This window comes from Dama dama, chromosome 28 (genome assembly GCF_033118175.1).
Source record: "Dama dama isolate Ldn47 chromosome 28, ASM3311817v1, whole genome shotgun sequence".
In the NCBI taxonomy this organism is placed as follows: Eukaryota; Metazoa; Chordata; class Mammalia; order Artiodactyla; family Cervidae; genus Dama; species Dama dama.
Window position 1 is genome coordinate 59,828,090 of NC_083708.1, and position 25,442 is coordinate 59,853,531.

Genomic DNA, 25,442 nt, shown 5'->3' on the forward strand with positions numbered 1-25,442 from the left:
TGCAGCACATCTGCACTTCAGCCCTGGGTCTTGTCCAGTTTCACGCAAGGTGACCGCAGCTACCTCTGTCCGTTTCAGCGACCAAAGAGCTGGAGAACCCCCAGGAGACAGCAGAGCAAGTGGGACTCGCAGCCCTCATCATTCAGGTCTGTGGAGACTGCTTCCGGGGGGAGAGCCTTTGAATGGGTACTGCGACGACTCCGCATGCTGAAGGTTTCCTGTCGTTTTAGGACTTCAGAGGTTTCCTGCTGTCTGACTACCAGTTCAGCTGGGATCGTGTTTTCCAGAGCCGCGGGGACACGGGAGTCTTCCTGCAGTACACACACGCCCGCCTCCACAGGTGACACGGGCGGCGGGGAAGTACAGGATGGCTCTGGCCTCCTCAGGGTGAGGCCTGGGTGGAGTGATTCCAAGACCAAAGGCGCTGTTTTCTGCACTTCTCCCACATCTGACATTCAAAGCTAGGTGCCGGTGGACCTCCTGTTATATGTGGATCTTGAGAGGTTTTTTGAACATTTATTTATTGCACACCTATGTAACAATGCTTTTCTGTGTATTACCTTACTTAGCACTCAGAATAATCCCGCCAAGGAATATACTCCATTTTCAGATGAAGAAACAGATTTAGGAAAAATTGAGGCATCGAGTCAAACAGTGTTAGCTTCCGTGTCTAGGACTAGATTAAGGAGAATGAGAGTATGCATGCTGGGATGATGTTCCTTACTTGCAGTTACTCGTACCCCAGCTGACTTGCTTAATCCTTTGTTGTGTTTAAACTTCTGACAACAGTCTGGAAGAGACTTTTGGATGCGGCTATCTCAATGACTTCAACACTGCCTGCTTACAAGAGCCGCAGTCTGTTTCCATTCTCCAGCATCTTCTCAGGTATGGGGTCCTCACGAGGTCGTCTGCTGCTGCTCCGTGAGGGACTGTCGTCATTTGCTGACCACTGAAGTGAACAGGCCAGTGACTGCACACAGCCCTTCTCCAAAGATGTGACCAAAGAGTGAGCGCCTGCCTTTAGAGAGCAGACGGAGGGCATGCTCACGGCTGATCCTGAGGCTTTAAAAATAGCATCACCGTTGAATCAGCCCAGATGCCTAACATCCCTTAGGTCGCAGTATGAGAACGTAAAGCCTGGTGAAAGCATAACCTTTTACGTTTCAGAAACGATCATCTTCTCACCCTCTGTGATGAGTGGAGGCAAGTCCCTGCCCTTGTGCACCTTCCCTGAGACCATAAGCCTTTCATTTGCTCTTGGCTCCAGTGAAGCCTCAGATATAGGGGGCAGGGGGCCATGCCTCTGCGCCCGCACCGGCATCATCGGTGAAGCCGTGCTTGTCAGGAGAGACTGATGATCTCGGGGATACCTGGAAGGGATGTGGGTGCTTAGCAACAAGGGCATTTTCTCTTTTTGCCACACAGTGGTCTGCGGTTCTTTCCTGGGAAGAGGGGTTAGTTTACCTACATTTGGCTTACTTTTGAGGAAAAAAATAAGCCAACCTGGTTTTCTTGGCAGTGAAAAGACTCTCCTCGATTATGTTCCTAAACCTGGCTGGAGCCTGTGTACATTTAACAGCTATGATTTAAGTCCTTGCTTTAGGCTAGGCCCACAGGATTTCAAGATAATTTAAAAAGTACCTGCCATGGAGGTATTTGTAAGAAAGAAAAATGTGCCTTCACCTTCAAATTTACACAGGTTGTTTTTCATATGTCTAATACCGCTAATGATATCAAGTCAACCTTTCACTCTCTTTGTCTTAGCATCTTAGCTGAGTGTAATACGTGCCCAGCCTTCCTCTGCCACCCACTCCTCTCATCTTTCTTTCAGGTTCGACGAGGTGCTTTATAGGTCATCTCAAGACCTTCAGCCCAGGCACATTGTCAGCTACCTTCTAACTCTAAGGTACTTTATAAACTTGCTATTTTCAGGCATTAAGTGTTTGAGACCTGATATGACAAAGGACCTTTCTTTCATCTAAAGGCTTCCCATAGACAAGTCTGTCAGCCTAAACAATTACACTTTAGGTCCCAGGGCTTCTCACTTCCTCTTTGCACGTTAGCAGTTAATGTCCGTTCACTCAGTGACTGAAGGTCCTGTCACTGCTGTCCAGTGAACGGGAACCAACAGCTACATCGTGGACGGGCACAGAGAGTGCATGTTAGGACAGAGTGGACATGAGGGCCGGCGTTAGGACTCTCAGCCAGCCTCGAGATTTCAGAGCGGACTTCTCAGAGGAGGGGTGTAGATGTGAGTCAGGAGGAACAAGGTGGCAGAGAAGGAAAAGCCCAGAGCTGAGCGAGAATGTGATGCGTGAAGAGCACTGCAAAGGCAGCTCTGGGGGAAGCGAGAAACCACCTGCAGCCTCTCGCTGTGTCCTGAAGCGTTCCGGCTCACGCTGGGACAGTGAGGGCCATAAAAAGGTTCTAAGCAGAGGCACAGGAAAGTCAGTCTGATCGAGGGTAGAGGATGAATTGGAAAGCGAGTAGGTGACCCTTTGATAGAAGTTTCGCAGTGCTGGTTTTAGAAACTCTAAATAGAGGTTGACTCTTATAGCAACAAAGTTGTATCTTCTTATAAAGCTATTTAAGAAAGGAAGTATTTGCTTTCACTCAAGATTTATTGAAATCAGATTTACTGGGACTTTTTTCTTGACCGTGCTTTCTACCTGTCTTCCCCAGATTTACAGGTTTTTTGTTTTCTTTTAATTTTCACTTAGACATATAGACATGAAGAAGCCAGAAAATCTCTATTGTCACTTAATCATTAAAACCAATGTCATAAGCATCATTTCTCTGGCACAGTATTGTTCTTGCTGCTGTAACGTAAACAGAAAAAATACTTTAAGAGTGGCCAGTGTGTGCAGAATGGGCTGATAACTAGTCCTACGCCACCACCTCACTATACAGAGGAGACAGGCCAGGCTGTTACACGTCTCACCCTGAGGGATGCCTAAGTGAAGGAAAGCTAATGTTAGAAGATAACCCCTGTGCTTATAAAACAGTGAGATCATAACCTTAAAGCAAATGAAGTTGTAATCACAGCGCCCAGTATTATCAACAGTAGCGTTAGTGTTGGTCGCTCAGTCGTGTCTGACTCTCTGCGACCCCGTGGACTGTAGCCCAGCAGGCTCCTCTGTCCATGGGATTCTCCACGCAAGAATATCGGAGTGGATAGCCATTCCCTCCTCCAGGGGATCTTCCCGACCAGGGATCTTACCTGGGTCTCCTGCATTGCAGATCTTTTACCATCTGAGCTTACCAGGGAAGCCCTAACAGTGGAACCAGGACCAAAACTCTAAATCTGGAGTTTGGTTTGTTTCACTTTGCCAGTTAGTGACAAGCAGTGAATTCAGTCTCATCCCTTCAGCTTTGGAAATGTCCTTCAGTGGCTCTGGGCCTTGACCTGTCTGAACTGAGGGGCTGAGACGAGATGTCAGGCTCACAGGTCACTCCTGCTGGTCCTGACCCCGGTCTCTCCTCTCTCAGTCATCTCGCCGCGGTGGCACACAGGACGCTGCACGTCAGAAGCAGTCCTCCCGAGGTGGCCGGGGTACGTCGTCTCGTTTCTCCCTGTCGTCTCTGGCGTCCTCAGCCTGTTGTCACTGAGTCAGTCTGGTAGATGTTCTGGAGCAGCACCCTGTCGTCAGACGGCGGCAGCGTGCTTAGATGCTCAGGCAGTCACTGTAGTTTCGCTGTAACAGTCACTGTTACTTCCCACCACAGACACACGTTCCTGCATCGAGTGAGTGACGAGCTCCCCTCATCTGAAGCTCTGCTTCACACGGTGTGACTGTCACTCCCATCCCACCACCCTGAGTACCAGTTTTCCCGAACAAATTCTAGGAATTTGTCTTTCTTTGCTCACAGCCAACCCTCGGGCACTTGGAGATATTGTTCCTACTTTAATTTAGAAGAATGTTAGAATTACTTCTAAAAGCAGTTTTACTTATTCAGTTACAGTTAGCCTGTTACTGAATTGACCTTTGATCATTCTTTGATTTATTTTGTAGGCCAGACTTCACCTTTTCAGAGCTGTCCGCTCAGTCCTAGCCAATGGAATGAAACTTCTTGGAATAACACCTGTATGTAGAATGTAATTTCTAATTGAATTGCTTTTAAAATACTAAATTCTAGTTATCTATTCTTATATGCCTTGCCATTTAGAATAGAATTGAAACTATTATTCTGTGTCAGAATCTGTATTTTATTGTCTACATTTTATTAAGTGATTTGTCAACTTATTAAATCTTTATCTTTAAAAAAAAATCATCTGAGTTCCCTCATGGTCAGTAAGTGCTAAACAGACTTTTATAAAACTAAGTGAAGTCTTTTTAAAGTCACTTTGGTCTACTGGAGACAAAGGGCTAGAGTTTAAACTCTGGCTTGAGGGGTTTTTGCTTTTTAATAGAAGTACGGTTGGTTTACAATGTGACATTAGTTTCAGGTGTACCTAGTGATTCACTATTTTTATATATTACACTGCATTTAAAGTTAATACAAAATGACTGTTTTTCCCTGTGCAACTCGATATATCCTTCTTCTTTACCTGTTTTATACATAGTAGTTTGTATCTCTTAAGCTCTACCCCTTTCTTGCTTCTCCCCACTTCCCACTGGTAACCACTAGTTTGTTCTCTGTATCTGTGAGTCTGTTGTATTATTTCTGAGATTCCACATATAAGTGATGACAAGAGTATCTGTCTTTCTCTGACTTATTTCACTAAGCATAACAACTCTAGGCCCATCCATATTGTTGAAAATGTCAGAGTTTCATTTCTTTATGGCTGATATTCACGTCTATGCACATCTTCTGTTGCTGGATACTGTTGCTTCCATGTTTTTGCTTACAAACAATGCTGCTGTGAGCACCGCTGGGGAGGGGGCATGTAGCTTTTTGGTGTTTTTGTTTTTCTTTGGATATATACCCAGGAGTAGACTTGCTGGATCACAGCTCTCGTTTTGGTTCTTTGGGGAACCTCCGCACTGTTTTCCACAGTAGCTGCGCCCACTTACCTTCCCACCAACAGGCAGTTACAGGCCTGCTGTCTGCACGGGCGCACACACCCGACTCGAGAGGCACCGGGGCGGCCCCAGCCTCGACCAGCCCAGGGGGCTGGCTGTGTCTGACCAGGGCTGGGCTGCCCAGCATGCCTGGTGAACTGCTCCCTCCCAGGGAGGATTCTCCACCGGTGTGATCGCCCTTCCTCCGAGTCCCCCCGGGGCACCAGACTGCTGCTTCTCCGCCCTTCCTGCTGGTTGTGTGTGGCTCCTTCTTACAGCCTCGGCTGTACAAGCCTTTCTGCTCATTTCCAGTTACTTCTCAGTGAGACCTGTTCCGCCTGCCGATGTATGTGTGTTTGTGGGGCGAGGGGAGTTCTGGCTTGAGGTTTCTTACTATGCCATTCATCCAGAAACTCTTCTTATAAATATTTTTTTTTTAACTTGTGCAGAAAAACCTCAGTTTTCTTAGGATCATGAGTGTTCTTCATAAATTTAGGGAGACCAAAATTAAGCTTTTTTGCCGATACAGCTGACTACTTCCAGAGAACAGATCTTGTACTTACCTTTTCATTGCTGTGTACAGGTAACTCTTGGCACACTACATGAACTGGGGCACTGAATACATTTGAATAACAAGGAATTACTTTACAGATACCGGCTTAGGATCTTTGTAAATTAGTCCATTAAAGCATATTTGGAATGGAGTTTCCCAGTTTCGTGTATCTGCATATTGTTAAGTACATTTTCCTGCTTAGGGAACATGAGTAGGATGTGCTCTGTTTGATAGGTTCAGCTATCCTCATCTGAGAATTTCCATTCTGATCTGCTAAAATTTATTCTAACTATTGCTACTAGAAGTCTTCTGAATACCAATGACAGTCTATTTTTATGCATAGAGAGGCCAATTAGCATGAACTAAAGCTTCTTTAGTTGAGTGAGCTTAGTTTTATATTGGCAAGTATGGTATATACATTGTTAATCTTAGAAAAGACTCCAATTTTAAGTGAATTAGCTTCCAGATTGCTAATTCTCTACGTAAAGTATCAATATTTCTTCAGCATAAATCAGCCATGGAATAAAAACGTTAAGTTGGGACATGTTTTACAGGTCTAGTATCCCCCGCCTCTTTGAAAAAACATTCCCCTTCCCAGATCCTTAGTATTCCTAGCTTCCTTAGTATTTGAATCTTGAGTAAAATGACACAGGGGCAATGATTGTTAGAGCCAGGTCTTTGAAAAAGTAGCTCCGTGAAAGAAATGTACATTAATTCCTATAGCCTAGAGCCCTATAGTCTTCACACATTCCTTTTGTTGTTGTTTAATGCTAGCTAGAGTCTCTTATATAAGCCCTTTTTGCAACTTGATGAAAGTTCGCATATAGAAAGTAGAAAATTTAATGCTTTGGGCTTGTGTTTATGCTTAAGCATTGTCTTAATGGTCATATCTACAATACAAGTAGTGAGCAAACAGATTTCATATAATAAATTAAGTTTATTGCTGAATTTTCCCATATCATAGAAATTTTTTTTAAAAAACACTGAAATTTCACAAATTATCGAGAGCCCAACAGTTACATACTTTATTTAAAAAAGTACAAAAGTGACATTAGAAATATTTTTTGAAGAAAAGTATATCCTTAATAGCAAAGAAATACGAGTCCAGACAATGAATGGCACAGAGCCAGCACTTAAAGGGGCATTCAGTCACCACCCATACGTCACTGTCTGAGTTTCTAGATAGATTCAGTTTGAGAAGTTACACAGTCAGTCTGTTTCTGAACTAGCCTGTCTTGTTTTTGCCTCCCTTTTGTAAGAAAAGAGCTCGGTCTTCACTGCTGCGGGGACTAAAGACTGTACATGCTTGGAGAATAAGGAGGGGTCAACCCTTCTCCCCTGGTACCTGAACAAGAGAACAGTTAGTGCAGAGACGGCTTTGGCACTTTAACCTGTAACATAACCCCAGACCTCACTAATCAAATATTGCAGCCTCGCATGATTTTTTTTTAAAACACCACATCGTCTCCATACTATTGTATGTACATTGTTATATATACAATAATAAAAATCCTTCATTCTTAAAACAGGTTGATTCCAAACAGGTCACATTAAAACTCATTCACATAGCTTTCTTCTTAATTCTTAGACCAGTTTTTGTTTTTTAAATCTACCTTCTGAAATTGACTTAAGGCTCTAGTTTAATATAAATGGTTTAGTCTTAGTAGGAATCTCTTTTGAGGCTAACGTCACACACCGATGACTCTCTCTTTTGAATCTGTTTCTCCTTGTTGGATGGACGTAGTGTCTTGTCTGGGTAATCCATAGAGATATATAGAGACACAGACAAGAAGTGTACCCAGAGCAAAGGTGAGTGCTGGAAAGGAAAAAAAAAAAAAGCTTAATCTGTATTTGTGCCCTTAAAACTACATCACGATGATCAGTTTAAAATTTTGAAGACTTTCAACTGTGGGCTTACACTATCAGATTGTACGGAAAATAAATTTTAAGTGTTCTGTATTTTGATGGTAAGGTTTAGAAAAGTAATCAATTGGAGCACCACCCCCCACCCCACACACCAAAAAAAACAAAATGGTGAGGTCAAGGGAGTGACAGTCACCGACTACATACTTTTCACGAACACACGTATCACTGTCTGGGGTCACTGACCAAGAGCATACCAACATCCCTATATGCTGACTCAAAGAGCAGTGGAACATGGATTTTCCATGACACTAGAAACCTGTTCAAGTTTAGAGTAAGAGGTAGTTGGCAAATTCAGAAAGTTAGGTGACTAATGATTCAAACCTTTGAGGATTCCTGAAGAGCATATGAGGTGGTGATTTATTTTAATAAGGAAGCATATTTTCTGCTAACCTTTTTTTTTAATCTTAATTCTGAAAATCAGGACATAACTGAATTACTTGCCCAAAGTAGGCATTATATAACTCAATCTTTGTGTCAAACTGTACATTCTGTTCAAAACTAAGCCATATTCTATCTTAGGGAGTACAATGGCAGAGTCTTAATATCTTTAAAAAAAAAAAAAATGTCATGCAGAGAAATTACATCGAGCCATGGATTTTAATTCATCCCTAACTAAGAAAGACTAGCTTTTCCTTCAGAAAGGGGGGGAGAGGGTAAATTAATTAGAACATCTAGAGTAGGGCCTAGAAATGGTAAGCAACTGGCTTTATACAGAACACCTGTGTGCCAGGCACTGTTCTAATAAGCACTTCGCCTAAAATAACCCTAGGAGACAGGTGATCTTGTTCCCTATTTACAGACACGGAAACGGAGACATGGGCTAGGTAACTTCCCCAAGGCTGTTCTGCTAATAAATGGCACAAGCAAGATTTGAACCATACCATCAATTTTTTTCCTAAGATACTGATGTTCTTCTATTTGCATTTATAACAAAAGTCAGTTTTAAAATGAAATGTAAACATAGGCCAGATCTGACTCTTTTACTTAATGTTGATATTTGACAGATTTTCCTCATGTATTAGTTTATGGTATAACTGGTAAGTCAGTATCTCTGCTTAAATAATTCAGAAGACAACTAATAGTGGATATGGCTAGGGAAAATTATACTAGAAGGACAAGCATAAAGGAGGTGCCAGAATGCCAGCTACAGTAATGAATTTCTTATTTTACATATTAAATGAAATAAAAGATAGCTTTATAAAAGAAAATTTAGATTTGGATTGTAGTTTCAAAAGCAGTTTATACCCAAGTCTAAAACAGGAAGGTACAAGCTAAGGGGGAAATGAAAGAAGTTTTACTATTCTTCCCTCAAGAAAAAAGCCCAGTTTACTGCAGTCCCTGTGGTAAGGAACCACCTGCTCAGGCCCTTCCGCTCCTTTGCTGTGTCATACTGCACTCACGCTGAAGCACCTGAGCAGCCTTGTATGTAAGCCTGCGGAGCAGGAAGGCCCTGCCTGCAGAAATGCTCTTCCTACTGAGTGGCCTGCTCACTCTCATATAGAAGTAACACCCTCAGTTTAAGCTCTGGACCCACTGAAGTAACCTGAGTCCCGAGAACCCCACATTCCACACAGATATGAGCTGCTGCACTTCTGGGATAAATGACAGCGAAACTAAGCAATGTCTGTAAACACTGGAAGCAACTGCCATACTTAATAAACAATGAACCAAGGAAGTGAGAAGCTCTTCCCTGTCAAAAACCTACAGTACCAACTAAGACATACTTATCTGTAACCCGAACAGCATCACTGAAGCAACGGTAGAAAGGACAATGGCAGCTGCCGCAGAAAAGCCTTTCATGATGTTGTCTGTGTATTTGACCACAATGGACGTGTAGAGGCCTCCAACGCTGGCAAGCACTTGTGGACAGAAAGAAAGAAAGTCTTAACACTCAAGTGAAACATTCTATGACGGTGGGGCACTTTTCATCCTCAGAGATGCCATACTAATTTACCTAGGAAAATGCTGTTTTCCTTAGAAGCAGCCGTCTGAGAGTTTGTACTAAAAGTTGAGTCGTAGTTCCTACAAAACATTTCCAGATGCCCAAAGGGCTATGTACTCTACTAAACTGTACACACTTATTGCTAACACATTAGGTACTTCTGATTGTGAAGGCAAAAATTGCTTTGGGATAGCTTTGCCACAAAAGTAAGTCAATAAAATCAAAATTACATTTTCAAGCTGGTATTCTCAGTATCAAAGGAACAATTTAAAAATGCTATAAAGGCTTAAATGACATCTAACTTTTATTACATACTATATAATATATTCTATATTATATAATCTATACTATATTACATAATATATATTATTATATTGTTAATATTTTTTTTTTAATCTACCTAGAACCTTTAATTCCTGGATACTTACAGATGACAAACCAGACATAATATGTGTAACCAAAGAAAAATCCTTTTTCTTTAATTTCAGCTCCGTCTGACAAGTAGACGCCAACTAATGTCACAACAATCCCCGATAGATACATCTGAATGTTTCTCACCCAAAGGGAAGTGTCTGAACTCTTTAAAACTTTTTCAAAATATACTCCTGAAAGAAAATTAAGTATGCAAATATGAAATAGATATTAGAAATTAAAATGTCTTTCATTTAGAATAAAAATCTAAAGATATGAAGTATATGGTTTAGGAAACAAAACATTTCACACATTAATTTAATGCACGTTCATGTTGCTGGCTATGACACAGGGCATACTGAACATCACCAATCTGTATTTTTACAGAAATAGAATTAATAACCAAGAGGGAGCTTTCTAACCCACATTTAATAGGAAGTTCTTAATATTGTTAAGTTTCTGCCTTTATGACAGCAGTGAGCTAGATCACCAAAGCTGTCTACTATTGCCACTGAAACACTTGGCCTGGTCAGCTAGAAAACTATATTGTTAAGACTCAATTATCTTAATCATACTCCTGTAGTATCTGCTTAGTGATGAATACTTTCCACTTTGCAAAATAACCTATATAATCACCACCAGGAATTTTTTTCAGAGTAAGTAACACAACCAAAATAAAATTTAAGTAGAACTTGCTGAGTGAAGCCACTTTCCTTTAAAACGGGTCCACAGGCCAAGTTTATACACACTGTCAGAAGGAACATGAATTCCCTAACCAGACAGTATGTTTTGTGTATATGCGCATTTTTCTGCGGTTGAGGACCCATCGCTTTTTAAGTGCTCCAGAAGAGCACGTAACTTCTCCCTCCAGAAGCCACGCAGCACAGCTGTAAGTTCTGAACGTAAAATGAACGCGCGTTCAACAAGGACATTAGAGAGTTTCGTTACAAACGCTAGAGACTCCGCCACTAGACCCATCAGCTAAAATGAAGTGAAAACCAAGGCTTTTTTTTTTTTTTTGATGAACCTACGTTGGAAAGAGCCAGAGAATGGAAACAAACATAATGGCTACTCCTATTTCTAACTTTGATTTTCCTCATCTGGAAGAGCCATTTAACTGTTCAGTTCTACTCCAAGCATAGAGGGGTATTAAACCACCTTCTGTTTCCTCACTTGTGTCCTGAGAGGTTGAACTAAACAGAATGCTGGACACACTAACTGTTCAAAACAGTGCTAAAAATCAAACAGTGTGTTACTTCGAGTGTAAGTCAATTTTTGTTTCTGATTTGTTGTTTAAGAATAAAAGTCTAGCACAATGCTGTCATTAAGTTTATTCCTAAATTTAGATCTTCCCCTCTCATCAGATGACTAGAAGAGAAAAAGATTACTTTCCTAGTCAAAAATCAAGTACTATAAAATAAAAAAATAGTCTTAACTCTTGAAATAGCACAAATAAATAATAAAGATGTATAGCTCTAACTAATATACCCTTTCAGTTTCTTCTCTGTTGGAACTATTTCTAAAACATCTCATTTCTTACATTGCACTTAACATTCATACTTTTGTCTCTTCTTGATTCAGTGATGGATTGCTTTTCCCTTACACATGTGAGTCCAGATTCCATTTTTATCTGATGTTAGTGGTTTTGATTCTTCTCTCCCTTTTTGGCGCTTACTTCTGGGTACTAGGTTTTCCGAGGTATTTGCCACCTCCCTTTCCTCCCTACTCCATAATTCCTAATCTGTTGAAGCAGAGGAAGAAATTGAGATTACCAGGGAAATACAGATAGCAAGCTGGTAACTAGCAACCTAAAGCAGCCGAATCTAGCCTGAGGTCAGTGCCAGAAAAATACAAAGAGGTACTTGAGCTTTCTGATGGCTAACTTATTCCATTTTCAGAGGTCTTTTTTCATTTATTTTGGGGTTCTTAGGTGGACTAGGGATAGTCAACGATGACAAACACATTCTTACATAACTGCAAAAATGAGTAAGGACTGAGATCTAAGCTGAGTTAAACACTACTACGTGCTCCCTAGAAAAACAATTTGACAACTGAATCAAGTGGTGCTTTTATGATTTACCTGCAAATCCTGAGCACAATACAGCAATAGCTATAGCGCCAAATCCTAACAGTGGATTCTGTTCCACCTGCAATAGTAATGTTTTAAAAGTTATTCTTAGTGACTAAAAATACAACTCATCCAAGAGACCAAACAAATGAATACAAAACTCTGTTTATACCGAAAGTACGTGTCATCATCAGACACAGCTTTTCTATAGAAGACAGGACCAAACAAATGCCACCCGGGGACAAACGAAAGTACTGAAGTTAAAAACATATCAGTCAGATCACAGCCACAGTGACTGCCTGATAACCATGTGCGCCTTCTTCATAACAGCGGCACCCGAGCACAGAACTGTGCATAGCCCATCACTTCATGGGAAGTAGACGGGGAGACAGTGGAAACAGTGTCAGACTTTATTTTGGGGGGCTCCAAAATCACTGCAGATGGTGATTGCAGCCATGAAATTAAAAGACGCTTACTCCTTGGAAGGAAAGTTATGACCAACCTAGACAGCATATTAAAAAGCAGAGACATTACTTTGCCAACAAAGGTCCATCTAGTCAAGGCTATGGTTTTTCCAGTGGTCATGTATGGATGTGAGAGTTGGACTGTGAAGAAACCTGAGCACCGAAAACTCGATGCTTCTGAACTGTGGTGCTAAAGAAGACTCTTGAGAGTCCCTTGGGCTGCAAGGAGATCCAACCAGTCCATCCTAAAGGAGATCAGTCCTGGGTGTTCACTGGAAGGACTGATGCTGAAGCTGAAACTCCAATACTTTGGCCACCTCATGCGAAGAGCTGACTCATTGGAAAAGACCCTGATGCTGGGAGGGATTGGGGGCAGGAGGAGAAGGGGACGACAGAGGATGAGATGGCTGAATGGCATCACCGACTTGATGGACATGAGTTTGAGTAAACTCCAGGAGTTGGTGATGGACAGGGAGGCCTGGCGTGCTGCGGTTCGTGGCGTCGCAGAGTCGGACACGACTGAGTGAGTGAACTGAACTGAACCGCCTGTCGGCCTTCCCAGGCAACACTAGTGGTCAAGAACCCACCTGCCAAGGCAGGAGACGTAAGAGACATGGGTTCGCTCCCCGCGTTGGGAAGATCTGGAGGAAGGCGTGGAACCCCTCCAGCATCCTTGCCAGGAGAATCCCACGGACAGAGGCGCCTGCTGGGCCACAGTCCACGGGGTCACAAAGACTCGAACATGACTGAAGCAATTTAGCACGCAAGCAGCAGCCAGCACTTAACTTTAACTTCTGACACCACCATAACTCAGGCCCTTATAGGATCAATCATGGAAATGATGACACTTTGACTCGTTTTATTCCCTATCACCTATGGGATAAAGGACTTGTAAGATTTCCAGCTTTACTGAATTTTTATCAAATATTAATAGCATGACTTTTACATACCATATACACTATTTTATAAAGTAAATGAATAAAGAGGAAGCTGATACACAGCTCTGATTCTTAAATAGTTCATTAATGTGAGAGACTGACATGCATATATATTCATAATACTTTGCTAACAGATGCAGGCATATGGACCCCCTACCTATTGTTTCAACTTTATTTCCTCTTTCCTAAACTAACCCTCAGGAGCCTTCATCAGTCTTTGCTCAGAGATCAATGTTATCTGAGTGGTAGCACTCAGGAACTAAGGGTTGAGACACATGACTGTAATGTGACAAGCACACAGCTTGTTCAAAACAAATAAGCTTGATAAAGCAGAGTGTTACTTTAAGGACCTGAGACAGAAAATATCTGCGCGAAGATAAAAGAAGAAATAGAAGATATTATGGACTAATGATTCTCAAAGTATGGTCCCTGGACCAACAGCAGCAGCAGCGTCACCTGTTAGAAATGAAAATTGACAGGCATTCCCCAGACCTACTGAATCATAAACTGTTAGCCTCCACCCTCAAAATCTGTTTAACCTTCCTGTTAATTCTGATGTACACTGATGTTTCGAGAACCACTGCTATAGACTACAATGGATAAACATGGATGCTTTCCTAATATAAACTATAAGACTGGCATAGAAATGAGAAAAAAATAATGGAAGGACACTAGAAAGCTCAGGCTACTAAATACAATGTCTGGCAAATTCTTGGCTTTTCTGCCGGTTTAATCTCTACCATTAGCAAAAATGGTGACAGACACTGACTGCTTCTCTGGGCTTAAAGAAGTCAGGTGTCACTAGTTAAGGGCATCTTCGATGAATTCTTATTTTATAGGAACACTAAGAAAAAAAATTAAACCTACAGTATACAAAACCAAGAGGAACCAACCAGGAATTTTAGTGTCAAAAAAAATTGAAAGCTCAGAATAAGTGGAGGCTTGCAAAAATACTATAAAACTTTGAAGAAGGCCTTTAAAAGAGAAGAAAAAAGTGTTTCTTTGGCTAGATGACGGACTGTTAGCAAGAAAATAAGAGTTACCCAAATCTAGTTTCCACTTTCTCTGTGAATAATGATTTTAAATGAATGAATGAATGGGGAGTTAAGTCCAAGATGTGTGGTTTGCTATCATAAAAACACCCACCTAAATTCAGAAGCATCTTGACCAAGAACAGTACCACGTCAAGGTGTGTTCACTACATCTGTGAAGATTACTGGGGCATGGAAACTGTGCCAGAAAATCTGAATTGGCAAATACTGTCCTGATTTTCAGATAGGCAGAGAGAAGGAAAAGCTGCAGAAATTATCAACAGCAGCTTCAGACGTTGAAGGCAGGCCAGTACACTGACCAAAAGCGCAGACTCTGGAGCCACACTGCCTGGGCTCAAGCAAGCTTGAGCTGTGGACCCACTGCTAAGCTTCTCTGCCTATCAGTTTCCTCACATGAAAATGGAAATAAAGACACACATCTCATATGACTGGTGTGGGCCTAAGTGAGTTAATGTGAGTTAGAACATTGCTAATAACTAGTGTTGACTGCAGTGTTGTTACTGTTACTGAATACAAGCAAAATCACACCACAGATGACTTGTAGAGCTTAAAAAGTCCAATGGTCATCACACACACACACACAAACACACACAAATGGTGTGGCTTCCATAAGACGACGACACACCAAACTGTCTTACTGAAAGGATTCCTAGTTAATTGATGAGGGGAATTCCACAGAAATAATGTTCAGTAAGAAATCTGACAGATTTGCATAATATTTTTGTTATTAAGACAGAGAAATGGAGTGAGGATAACTAGTTCTATTCATAGCTGAGTGAATGCTCATGTAGCAAAGTGCTAATTAACAGAATAAAACCAAGCTAGACCTACCACCACTATCAACCAGCCAGGCATATGAATGAGCCTTGGCAAGTCTTCAGCTGCCTGCAGGCCTGGCTGATATCTTGACTGCAACCTCTTATGAGACCCCTCAAGCCAGAATGTCTAAAAGAGGCCAGAGCTCCAGTCACCCTTGAATTCCTGATTCATGAAAACTGAGAGGGATAACAAATGTTTCTTAAGCAAGAGAGAAAAAAATAGTCAGAGAGATCTAAAGGCATGTCCTCAGAACTCTGATCCCATCTGTCTAAACTTTTCAGTGAAGATCCAGGAGACATGCGTGTTGCATCTGCAGAAAGCCTAACAACATTTCAGGAAAAGCTAACGACCAGTAAAAGGATGCAGAGACCTCAGAGGCTTGAGCGTTAACCCAAAGCTAACAAGATGGGCTTAATAAATATAAACACATCTTGCACTTCGGTTTAGAAGCCTGCTGCACAAATCACATCTGAGAAAAACTGTGTGTGTGTGTGAAACAGCTACATGTGGTTATATAATCAGTTACAGAATGGATAGCCACCTCCAACCAAAAAAAAAAAAAAAAACCCTGATACAACCTTAGGCTGACGGAACAAGTCTAGAGGTAATTAGCGAACTACAACTCAGCTCAGTTGGTAAAGAATCTGCCTGCAATGCAGGAGACCCGGGTTCAATCCCTGGGTCGGGAAGATCCCCTGGAGGAGGAAATGGCAACCCACTCCAGTGTTGTTGCCTGGAGAATCCCATGGACAGAGGAGCCTGGCGGGCTACAGTCCGTGGGGTCGCAAGAGTCGGACACAGCTTAGCTACTCAACCACCACCAACACAACGCACGCTATTCAGTCAACGTCTGGAGACAGTATGAGCTTTGGGGACACACCGAGGAAAAACAATGGATAAATGCGTCTAGAAAAGAAGTACAAGGCAGCGCGGGGACAAGCCAGGGGTCACAGAGTCCCCAGAAGGCACATTCTAGGAAGAAACAGGTCCTCTCAACAGGGGACAGAAAAAGACACGGAAGGTAGGCTTGTGACAGTGTTCTCAGACATTCCAAGGGCCATCATGTGGAGCTAGCAGGGGTCTGAGTTACTCTGACGAGAGCAGGGAACAAGAGGCAGTTACAGGAGGCTGCATTCTGTTCAAGATACGAAAGAACTTTCTAGCGTGCTCCACAGTCGAATTCTCTGCTTTAGCTTACTAAGCTTTTCATACGCGTTACCTGTGCGAGGTGGACATTTGCTAAACATGTAAAGTGGTCCTGGAAGTTCATGTTTAACTTTTAAGTGTTTGCATTACTTCCCAAACAAATTATTTCTCCAGTGGTCTACATCCGAGTACACGTGCAGTACATAATTGATCAGTGTTTGAAATGTCACCAAGAATATAAGCACATTTGAACATCATGTAAAGACAATAAATACTAATTTAAAACTTACTTTCTGAGAAAAAAAATTCTTCGGCCAGGACAGAAAGTACGTAAGAAGCTGCCTTTTCCTACTTTCACAAGCTCTGCATACCTCCCCGGCTGCCTTCCGCTCCTAAAAGACCATGGGCCCGCTACGGTCATACCACCCTGAACTTCTCTGATCTTGGAGGCCAAGCAGGGTGGGACCTGGTTAGTACTTGGATGGGAGAACCCATGGTCTACCATTTGGGAAAAATATGCAGAAGGAAGCTCCTGACCTTCAGGTCCTCCACTGTAGTTCTACTTCCTACTTCTCTTTGGGAAAACAACCAGTTAAAGCATATAATACTTAAAAAAAAAAAAAAAAAAAAAATCAGGTATATACCTTAACATTTAACTCTTGAACTAAAAGTTAGAAGTGAAGGCACCTCTTGCCCTATTTTAGTTATCAATTATCAGGAAAACCACTGCTACTCCCCTACAAGCCCGACTGTTGACGGTGGCTGTATTTACAAAGCGAGAATTTTTGTGACTGCAGGAGAACCTGGAAATTAGATGGGGAAAACTGCCCAGTATTTCTGAGAAAATGTGTAAAAGAGGCCGAGAAGTTCTGAGCATATACACTGCGTGGGAGTTTGCACAGTTTGAGTCACAGGTTAGCTATTAACTGGAACTTTGGATAAGTTACTTCCTCTCTCTGAAGTTACTTCAATTTTGTTATCCATAAAATGAAGGAGGGGCATTATACTGAGTTTAAGATAACATCCATCTCTAACGTATTTTATGCACATTCTCCTCTTTAAAAAAAAGAAGCCAGTATTCCTCTCCTTAGCAATAACATTTTCCTAAGGGGCAAAAAGGATATATGTAAGGCAAAGGTTATTTTCACTCAAAGAAATAACAATCAAGCTCCAAGCATCAGCATGACTGTCTGAACTGCGTAAGGCTTTAAAAAGTTTCCTAGCTTAGTCACATTAAGCATGTTTTCTTACCACGACCTTGGTGGCTTGGGCTGGTTTCCACTGTACAAGTGTGACTCCCCCACACAGCATAAACACTGAAATCCACTGCAGCTTGCTGAGCGTCCGGTTTAACATTAAAACAGTACAGAGAGCAGTGCAGGGAATCTTCAGCTGGTACGTCACCTGAGAACCAAGCAGGCGCCAATGAGCTCAGCTAACACTAGACTCCGAGACAAATCCATCTGGTATCATTAACAGAGCTGAGAAGAATATCTGACAGTGAGAGAAAGGGTTAATAAAAATGCTGTCACCATAAAACATGCCTTTTAAAGACTCTGCACCTCTGATCACCACCCACCTGGTACACCGCCGCATCCAGGTTGCTAAGAGCTAGGAAAGCCATGTTGTTCTGGACAGCGTACACCAAGGAAGGCACACTCAACTTCATCAGCTCCTTGGGGCTCCCCAAGACATTCTCTCTTAAAGATGCCTTGAATCTACCCAGATTACCAGTTTCTCTTTGAAAACAAAAAGGGGAAAGGAGAGGCGGTGAGGAAGAAAATGAAAGGTCATCCTATTAGACACCATCACAGGTAGGGTAGCTACAATGCGTTAAGTTCACTGATAGAATTTAACAAACTTAAGTTTATTTTTAGAATTTTTGACTAATTTTAGGTTTATTAAAAGAAATATACCAACAATATGTGAAAAACAATTACAGTTTCTATTTGGGAAAATATGGCAACTTGGTTTACCATCATCCACCTCTGGTCAAAGCTCCAGGGGCTTCTGAATATATGAAGTTATGAGATAACAGGAAACCAGAATTGCTGATATTACCCATAAAAAATTAATCCCTGCCACTTTCTGCCATTACATCAAGTTTACCCTGATTATTTTTTAGATTACTCAGACTGCATATCCATTTAAAACAATTTTTAATTACAATAGATTTAAATTGCAAACAAAAGAAAAAAGCTTTAGTACTTAAAGAAGTTACTTGAGATTAATTTATAAATTTTGACCTGCATCACTCAATGAGATAGGAAGAGGAACTGAGTGATGTAGGTCAATATTATTTGTAAACTAATTCAGTGCTTGTGCAATACGGTGGACAATAAATCTTTAGATAAGCATATTCTCATAAAACTCAAGTATGTATCTATATAACTTGGCAGGAAATCTGAATAATTAATACCAGAAAAGGTAAACTGTATCTACAATGTACATAAAGTTCACTGCTGCATATTGATTAATGCATGCTTTTAAGTATTTTTATTTTTCTGCAGGAGGAACTATTAATAGCTAATCTGACTCATACTTTCCCCTGCTATAAATCAGCTTATTTATTCCTTGAAAATACATATCAAAGAACACTTTTATAAGCATCAACACCAAAAAATACTACATCAAAAGGCTCCTAACTACAGCTCAAAATATCCTTAAGAGGACCATAATGCTGCATTGGGAAGACTAATCTATGTCAACTCACAATGAGCCTTCAAATTTTCAGTTAACATATTAGAATCAACAGTCACTAACTGGGTATTTTCATACTAAATAGGGCAAAAATGATTACCCAGGTTCTGAGGGGGAAGCAAAAAGTCCATAATGTTGAACTGACTACCCATGCCTTTTCACCATAGAACACTCCAGCACCCAAGAAAATACTTAAGACAGGAAAGTCGGCCTGGACCACAGAAACACAAGATGTCCTTAGTTATAGGCTGTCTGCTGCCAAATTCAATACACTCCACACCACAATGGGAAATCCTTATGCTGAAAACTAACACACACACACAGCTAGAGGGAGGCGACAAAAGCCATCCAGAAGAGGAGAGAATTCAAGAAAGATGACTGTACTGGGAAAATCTACATAGGAAAGATTTCCAGACACCTGAAGTTTAGCCCTTTAAACCTTTAACATTCTTTTTTTTTTTAAACACAAATCTATAATGTTCTATATAATTCTCCACACCTTAAAAGAGTATAAAGAAAAATTTCTCAAATTTTCCCTCAGTTATAAAACTGAAGATAAAAAACAACTAAAAAGAATCACAGAGGTCCAACTCAAAGAGCCATTTTAACAGGTGATATATTAGAAAACATAATGGAACATTTTGTCATAATTCTAAGAAGCCCTTATGATGGAAGAAACATAAACCTTACCGAACCCTGCTTTCACTGAACCGTTACTTTATGTCCTTCCGAAATACTTACTTTTCTACTGATGTATCTTCAGAGTGGTTCCCTAAAGAACTCCTGAGGTACCAGTTTGTACCCATCTTTTATGTTCTACTCACTTTCATGTCTGTTTATGTCCCACATAGGATTCCGCAAGCTCTAGTTTAAGGGCTGTTTATCCCTCCTCTAGTCCCCAGCTACGGGCAGCGCCACCCCACGTCCTCTCCACAGAGATGCTCTAATCCCTCAACAGTATCAAGTGAACTCCTGGCCATCCAGTGCTCAGCGCGGGCCTGTTCATCACTGACTCTCCTGCTCTGCACGAACACGGGCTGCGTCCGGATCTGACCGCGTCTCCTACGAACCACCACGCCTGCAGCGGGAATCAGGGCTGCCGTGGCACCTCTTCTCCATGTCACTTCTTACCACTTCTACACTTGTCAGCTTTCCCATCAAAAGAAGGGCCTGTGAGACGTCACCACTCAGTCTGAACCCTCTGCTCCTTCAGCGCGGCAAACCAGCAGAGTGTGGTGGACTGTGTCCAGATTAACCTTCAGGTCTGTGGCTCCTGATTAGATCCTTTTTATTGGATCTTTTTCCTTGGATGCTTAGGAATTACTACTTCTTCATTGCCAGGAAGGCTTCAGTATCTTTATCTGGTTTCTTCTCTAATGCAGATATTGGAGAAGCCAAGGTCTACCAGAATGCTATCAGAGGAAAGCTCAAGCTTCACCACAGGATTATATCAACATTATGTAATTATAACAAGACATTTGGAAATAAGTTACAAAAAAATAGCAGCGATTGCTAGAAGAACTTGTAAAAGAAAACAAAAGCTCAAGAATAATTAATGACATTGTATAGTAAAATAAAGGTCCATATAGTCAAAGCTGTGATTTTTCCAGTAGTCACGTACAAATGTGAGAGTTGGACCATAAAGAAGGCTGAGCGCTAAAGGACTGATGCTTTCAAACTGTGGTGCTGCAGAAGACTCTTAAGAGTCCCCTGGACTGCAAGGAGATCAACCCTGAATATGCACTGGAAGGACTGATGCTGAAGCTTCACTACCTTGGCCACCTGATGCAAAGAGCTGACTCACTGAAAAAGACCTGATGCTGGGAAAGATTGAAAGCAAAAGGAGAAGAGGGTGGCAGAGGATGAGACGGCTGGAGGGCGTCACTGACTCCGCGGACACCAGCCTGAGCGAACGCCCAGAGACAGTGACGGACAGGAAAGCCTGGCGTGCTGCACTCCATGGGGTCGAGAAGAGTTAGACACCGCTTAGCAACTGAACAATAGTAGAATAAAGAGATATAGGCGGTATAGCAAAGAAGAGATGGGAATCTTAACACACAAAGTTTTAAAGAGGTAAATTATTTCAGTATGAGATTAAATCTTGCTTAATTTTAACGTATTAAGAAAACAGCTCCAAAACTTAGTTTTACTCATGAAAGTTAAAATATATATACACCAATGTATCTTCCAGAAAACACTAGTAATCATCTATCCTTTTGTTTTACCGTTAAGTAGACAAAGATAAATGATCAATTTTAAATATACTACAGCCTTGAATATACTAGTGAAAGAAACACATAAAAACCAAAGGCCATTTTTTCTTCCATTTTTCCTGATATTTTCTTGGAAATCAAATCCCATGCACTTTAATGAGTACATTTTGTTAAAAACAAATTTATTGAATTTAATTATATAAATGACATTGTGAGATAAGAAAAAGCATGTCTAAAATCAAAAAACATATTTAAAAAAATATATATAGCCTGTCCCATTATATTTACTGTTTGATTTTTATCACTGGAAAAGAATCTATGTTCAACCTCTTGTTACCTGAAGAAATGCTGAAGCTCCGTGTTGATTGTAGACAGATTCTGCTGCCGCCTACCCCCCTAAATTTCCTACCAACCGGCTGAAACCAGTTCTTTCTGATCTATGTTTGGTCAAAAGTAGGTCTCATTCTTCCAGCTCCTGATCTGACGAAAACTACTAGGAGACCTAAAATCCTTGGCTAGGTTACCAAGGCACTGTGCAAAATGGAATAATAATACAGCACAAGTTACTCATGAGCTTAAGAAATTTCAGTTTTGCTTACAAATTTCTTATCTGCAAAGTTAATCTTCATTCATTATTCTAGGTAATACTATGAAATAGTAAAATAATTTTCTCCAGTCTTATAGGGATAAGTAGTTCAAAGATTTAAGATGCATTTATTACTAGACACACCCAAAGTAATACGTATATTTACACAGCCTTCTAGGTTTCTTTAGTCTTTACAGGCTGTGGTGGACAGCAGATAACAAAAAGCTGACTTTGTTCTGAGACAATGTGACAATGTTTGCACTTCCTTTTTCGTATCACAAATGACAGGTGTAAATCAAAAGTGTTAATTTTAATAGCTATGACAGAGTTTAGTAAAGCTAACTAGCAATTTTCCTGTGAATTGCTATAGTAATTATTTTATGAACCTAAAACATTTTTACATGTATTTGTTTTATGTTTCAACTGGATTATAACTTAGAAATCAATAACTTCACATTCAAATACTTGCTTTTGCATCAGACTGCTAAGCTGCTCCCCTCTCCACAAAACAGGATGTCTGTCTCCTTTACCACATGAGAGTGGTCTGACATAACTCATACATATGCACAACACTGTACGTTAAAAGATAATTATTACATCTTTGTTTTACAGTTGCAGAAGCCTACATACAATCCAAATATCCATCAATAGAAACTGGTCTATATAATACATCTGTATAATAGAAAACCACACAGCTCTTAAAAATAATAAGAGTTCTATGTATGGACATGGAACCATCTCTAAGATAAAACATTTAAATGGAAAAAAGTTAAAAAGCAAAGCACAGTGTAAACTTTGTATGCACACAAAATTACAAGCATTGTACATACATACATGTACATGCATTTTAGTTACATGCACTAAAATTCCCCAATCAGACCATGTAAACCTTAAACCTTATTTATCAAAGTAAGGTACCACCCATCAATTCTTCCCCCCAGTCCCCATTTTTTTTGCACTAATTTCTGATAAAAACAAGTATAATTTCATATTCCAAAAATTACTGAAACTTCAAAGTAAAATCAAACAAAGATGGTGGAAAACTCCAAATTAATTACAAACAAACCAAAAAGTAAAAACAAACCTGTCAGTTTTTTTCATGAATACCAAAATAACACTGATGGAGAAAAACAGAACTAACCCAAGTATTCTAAAACGCAGTCTTTTTACTGTATGCTCCAAAACTAAACGCAAAAAGAACTGCATACAAATACTGAACTTTAGTTAGTAGGTTTGCTTTTCCACAGCTGTAGGTTAGAAATTCTGAATCTACTTATTATGTATTCTAGGACTGAGCAAATAAGTAAATATCTTTAAGATAATGAAAGTCAAACTTACCATCATTGGAAAAGAAAATACAGAAAAGGGGAAAGTTGTAATGAACCCTGTGGTACTGGGTCAGAATTGCAGGTCTCAACAATACTGAACTCAGTTACATACATACACATACAGAAACAGAGTAACAGATGCATTCAACCACGCTACCCTGCTCTGGTTACTGAAAGGGCCCAGAAGTAATGATAGCCCTCCGGTACCAATGTGCACATCATAAATACAGACTCTGGTTTCTAAATACCATTCTTGTAAAAAGGAAAGGTTTCCTAGAGAAATGTATGATTTCAGGATTGGTGCAGGGAACGCACCCTTTGTTATGCTAAAAGAAACTACTCAAAGATTGGTAAGAATATGAGAGAGACAGAGGAAGGAAAAAAAGACAAAAAAAAAACAAAAAACGGGGAAGCTTGAAGATGATCCCACTGTCCAAATCTGAACAATGTGAGCACAGAAATAAATAGTGATAATAATGGATTCCAGCCATCATAATAAAATAACCCACGAATCTCACTGAGAGGGAGAGGTGGATGGAGGGAGTGGAGGACAGAAGGAAAAGCTTCTTAGAGTGGAATGTCTGTGTGTGTGTTAATTGCTCAATCGTTTCCAACTCTTATGCGACTCCATGGGCTGCAGCCTGCCAGGCTCCTCTGTCCATGGGATCTCCAGGCAAGATACTGCAGTGGGTTGCCTTGCTCTCCTCCAGGGGATCTTCTTGACCCAGGAATCGAACCTGGGTCTCCTGCATTGCAGGCAGATTCTTTACTGTCTGAGCCACCACGGGAGACCCTTAGAGTAGAAGGCCAACCAATCAATGTGTAGAGACTGTTGGAACTGGGAAATTACCATTTGGAAACATCAAATCAAAAAATGAAGAGAAAGAGGATATTTACCTAGTTTCAAAGTATCTCTCCATAAGATACTTATTAGTTACAAAGAGAAAATTGGTGACTTTATTTGGAGAAACCTAGCAGGCACTACCTTAATCAAGAAATCCAAGTTAACTCACCAGTAATGGGGGCAAACAGACACCATGCGCTTCTTGATAAGCCACACTGAGGAGTGTCTCTTCTGTGATGTTCCTGACCAAAAACCTGATCATGACAAAGCGTTCAGCAAACAAACTGAGGGATATTCTACAAGGCAAACGGACTGTGCTCTTCAAGAGTGGCAAAGACATAAGGAAAAAAAGACGGAGGAGCAGTCTCAGGTTACAGGCAGCTAGAGATAAAACTAAAGTGTGATTGTTTTACTATTAAAGGACACCAGTGGGCAACTGGAAAATTATCTAAGGTCTGTGAATTAGGTAACAGTATCACGTCAATGCTAATGTCTCAAATTTGATATATGTGAGTATGTAACAGAATGTTATGTTTTTTTAGAAAGTATGTGCTGAAGAATTTAGGGACAAGGGCATCTTATGTAAAACTTGCTCTCAAACAGTTCATAGAAACTTTATACACACATACAAACGCACAGAAATCAAGAATATGATAAAACACACATGGTAAAATGTTAACATTTGGAAATGAAAACTTAAAAAATAAAATTACTAACGTGTCTAACAATGCTACTACTAAATGCTTGTCTTTGCCCTGGCTAGTCACTTTACAGCTCAATTATTTCATTGTTCTAAAAGACTTATAATCAGAAAAGTGAAAATCAGGGAGCTTTCTAATGCTGTCACTGCCAGTCACTTTCTGGGGATCTTTGGCAAATTAAAACTTCCCTCAGCCTTGGATTTCTCCTTACCGAAGATGAAATAATACCTAAGGCTAAAACAGCGGCAGAAGCATCCAACAAAAATAAGCTGTGTTTACCTGTGTGTCTCCCTCACCTGCTCTTAAGGGGAGAATGTTTCCTCAACACCTTCCTCTCTGGCAGCCTGCCGTCCTCAACAGCAGCAGTCCTGGCCGACTGAAGACGGCAGCTGCAGTTGCTGCATCTTAAAAGAGGATGTTTGGCGCTTCACACAGCACATCTGACAGTGATTCACGGTGTTCCAGAGTCTGGTCATATGTTCATTGGGTTTTCAAAAATTCATTTTTTCACAACAGACCCCCAAAGAAGCATTATTCTTTGGTTTTTCTAAGGAAATTTCAATTTATTATATATTATAGCAATAGTGCTAAGGTGCTGGCTAGTGTTCCTTCGTGCCAGAAAGCTGTGGTGTGCCTTATGGAGAAAACACGTGTTAGATAAGCTTTATCCAGGCATGAATTACAGCACTACTGGCCCCGAGTTCAATGCTAATAAGTCAACAATACATATTAAATGAGGTGTCTTTAA

At 40.7% G+C, this 25,442-nt stretch overlaps 2 protein-coding genes across 9 annotated transcripts in view; one reads left to right on the forward strand and one right to left on the reverse strand.

Annotated features, from left to right (window-relative positions):
- The window catches only part of RARS2 (arginyl-tRNA synthetase 2, mitochondrial), an 84,112-nt gene extending 62,548 nt beyond the window's left edge, over positions 1-21,564 (forward strand). Inside the window, exons 15-22 of one of the 7 annotated variants that reach the window (XR_009690938.1) lie at positions 79-146; positions 231-340; positions 790-885; positions 1,832-1,906; positions 3,490-3,553; positions 4,014-4,085; positions 19,918-20,284; positions 20,405-21,564. Coding sequence is in view for 6 of the 7 variants with exons in the window: in XM_061131570.1 (XP_060987553.1) it covers positions 79-146; positions 231-340; positions 790-885; positions 1,832-1,906; positions 3,490-3,553; positions 4,014-4,085; positions 19,918-20,034 (602 nt within the window). In the remaining variant the exon portion in view is untranslated. Of the gene's footprint in view, positions 1-78; positions 147-230; positions 341-789; positions 886-1,831; positions 1,907-3,489; positions 3,554-4,013; positions 4,270-5,586; positions 5,638-19,873 lie in introns of those variants that run through there. The other 6 variants (XM_061131571.1, XM_061131570.1, XM_061131572.1 and 3 more) reach the window with 6 other exon arrangements.
- Positions 6,474-25,442, reverse strand: part of SLC35A1 (solute carrier family 35 member A1) — a 29,061-nt gene continuing 10,092 nt past the window's right edge. For both annotated transcript variants that reach the window (XM_061131577.1, XM_061131578.1), the window contains 6 exons: positions 17,902-18,061; positions 17,574-17,726; positions 11,916-11,982; positions 9,853-10,029; positions 9,207-9,341; positions 6,474-7,372 (listed from right to left, as the gene is read on the reverse strand). In XM_061131577.1, the coding sequence (XP_060987560.1) occupies positions 7,245-7,372; positions 9,207-9,341; positions 9,853-10,029; positions 11,916-11,982; positions 17,574-17,726; positions 17,902-18,061 (820 nt within the window). In that variant the 3' untranslated portion in view covers positions 6,474-7,244. The remainder of the gene's footprint in view (positions 7,373-9,206; positions 9,342-9,852; positions 10,030-11,915; positions 11,983-17,573; positions 17,727-17,901; positions 18,062-25,442) is intronic.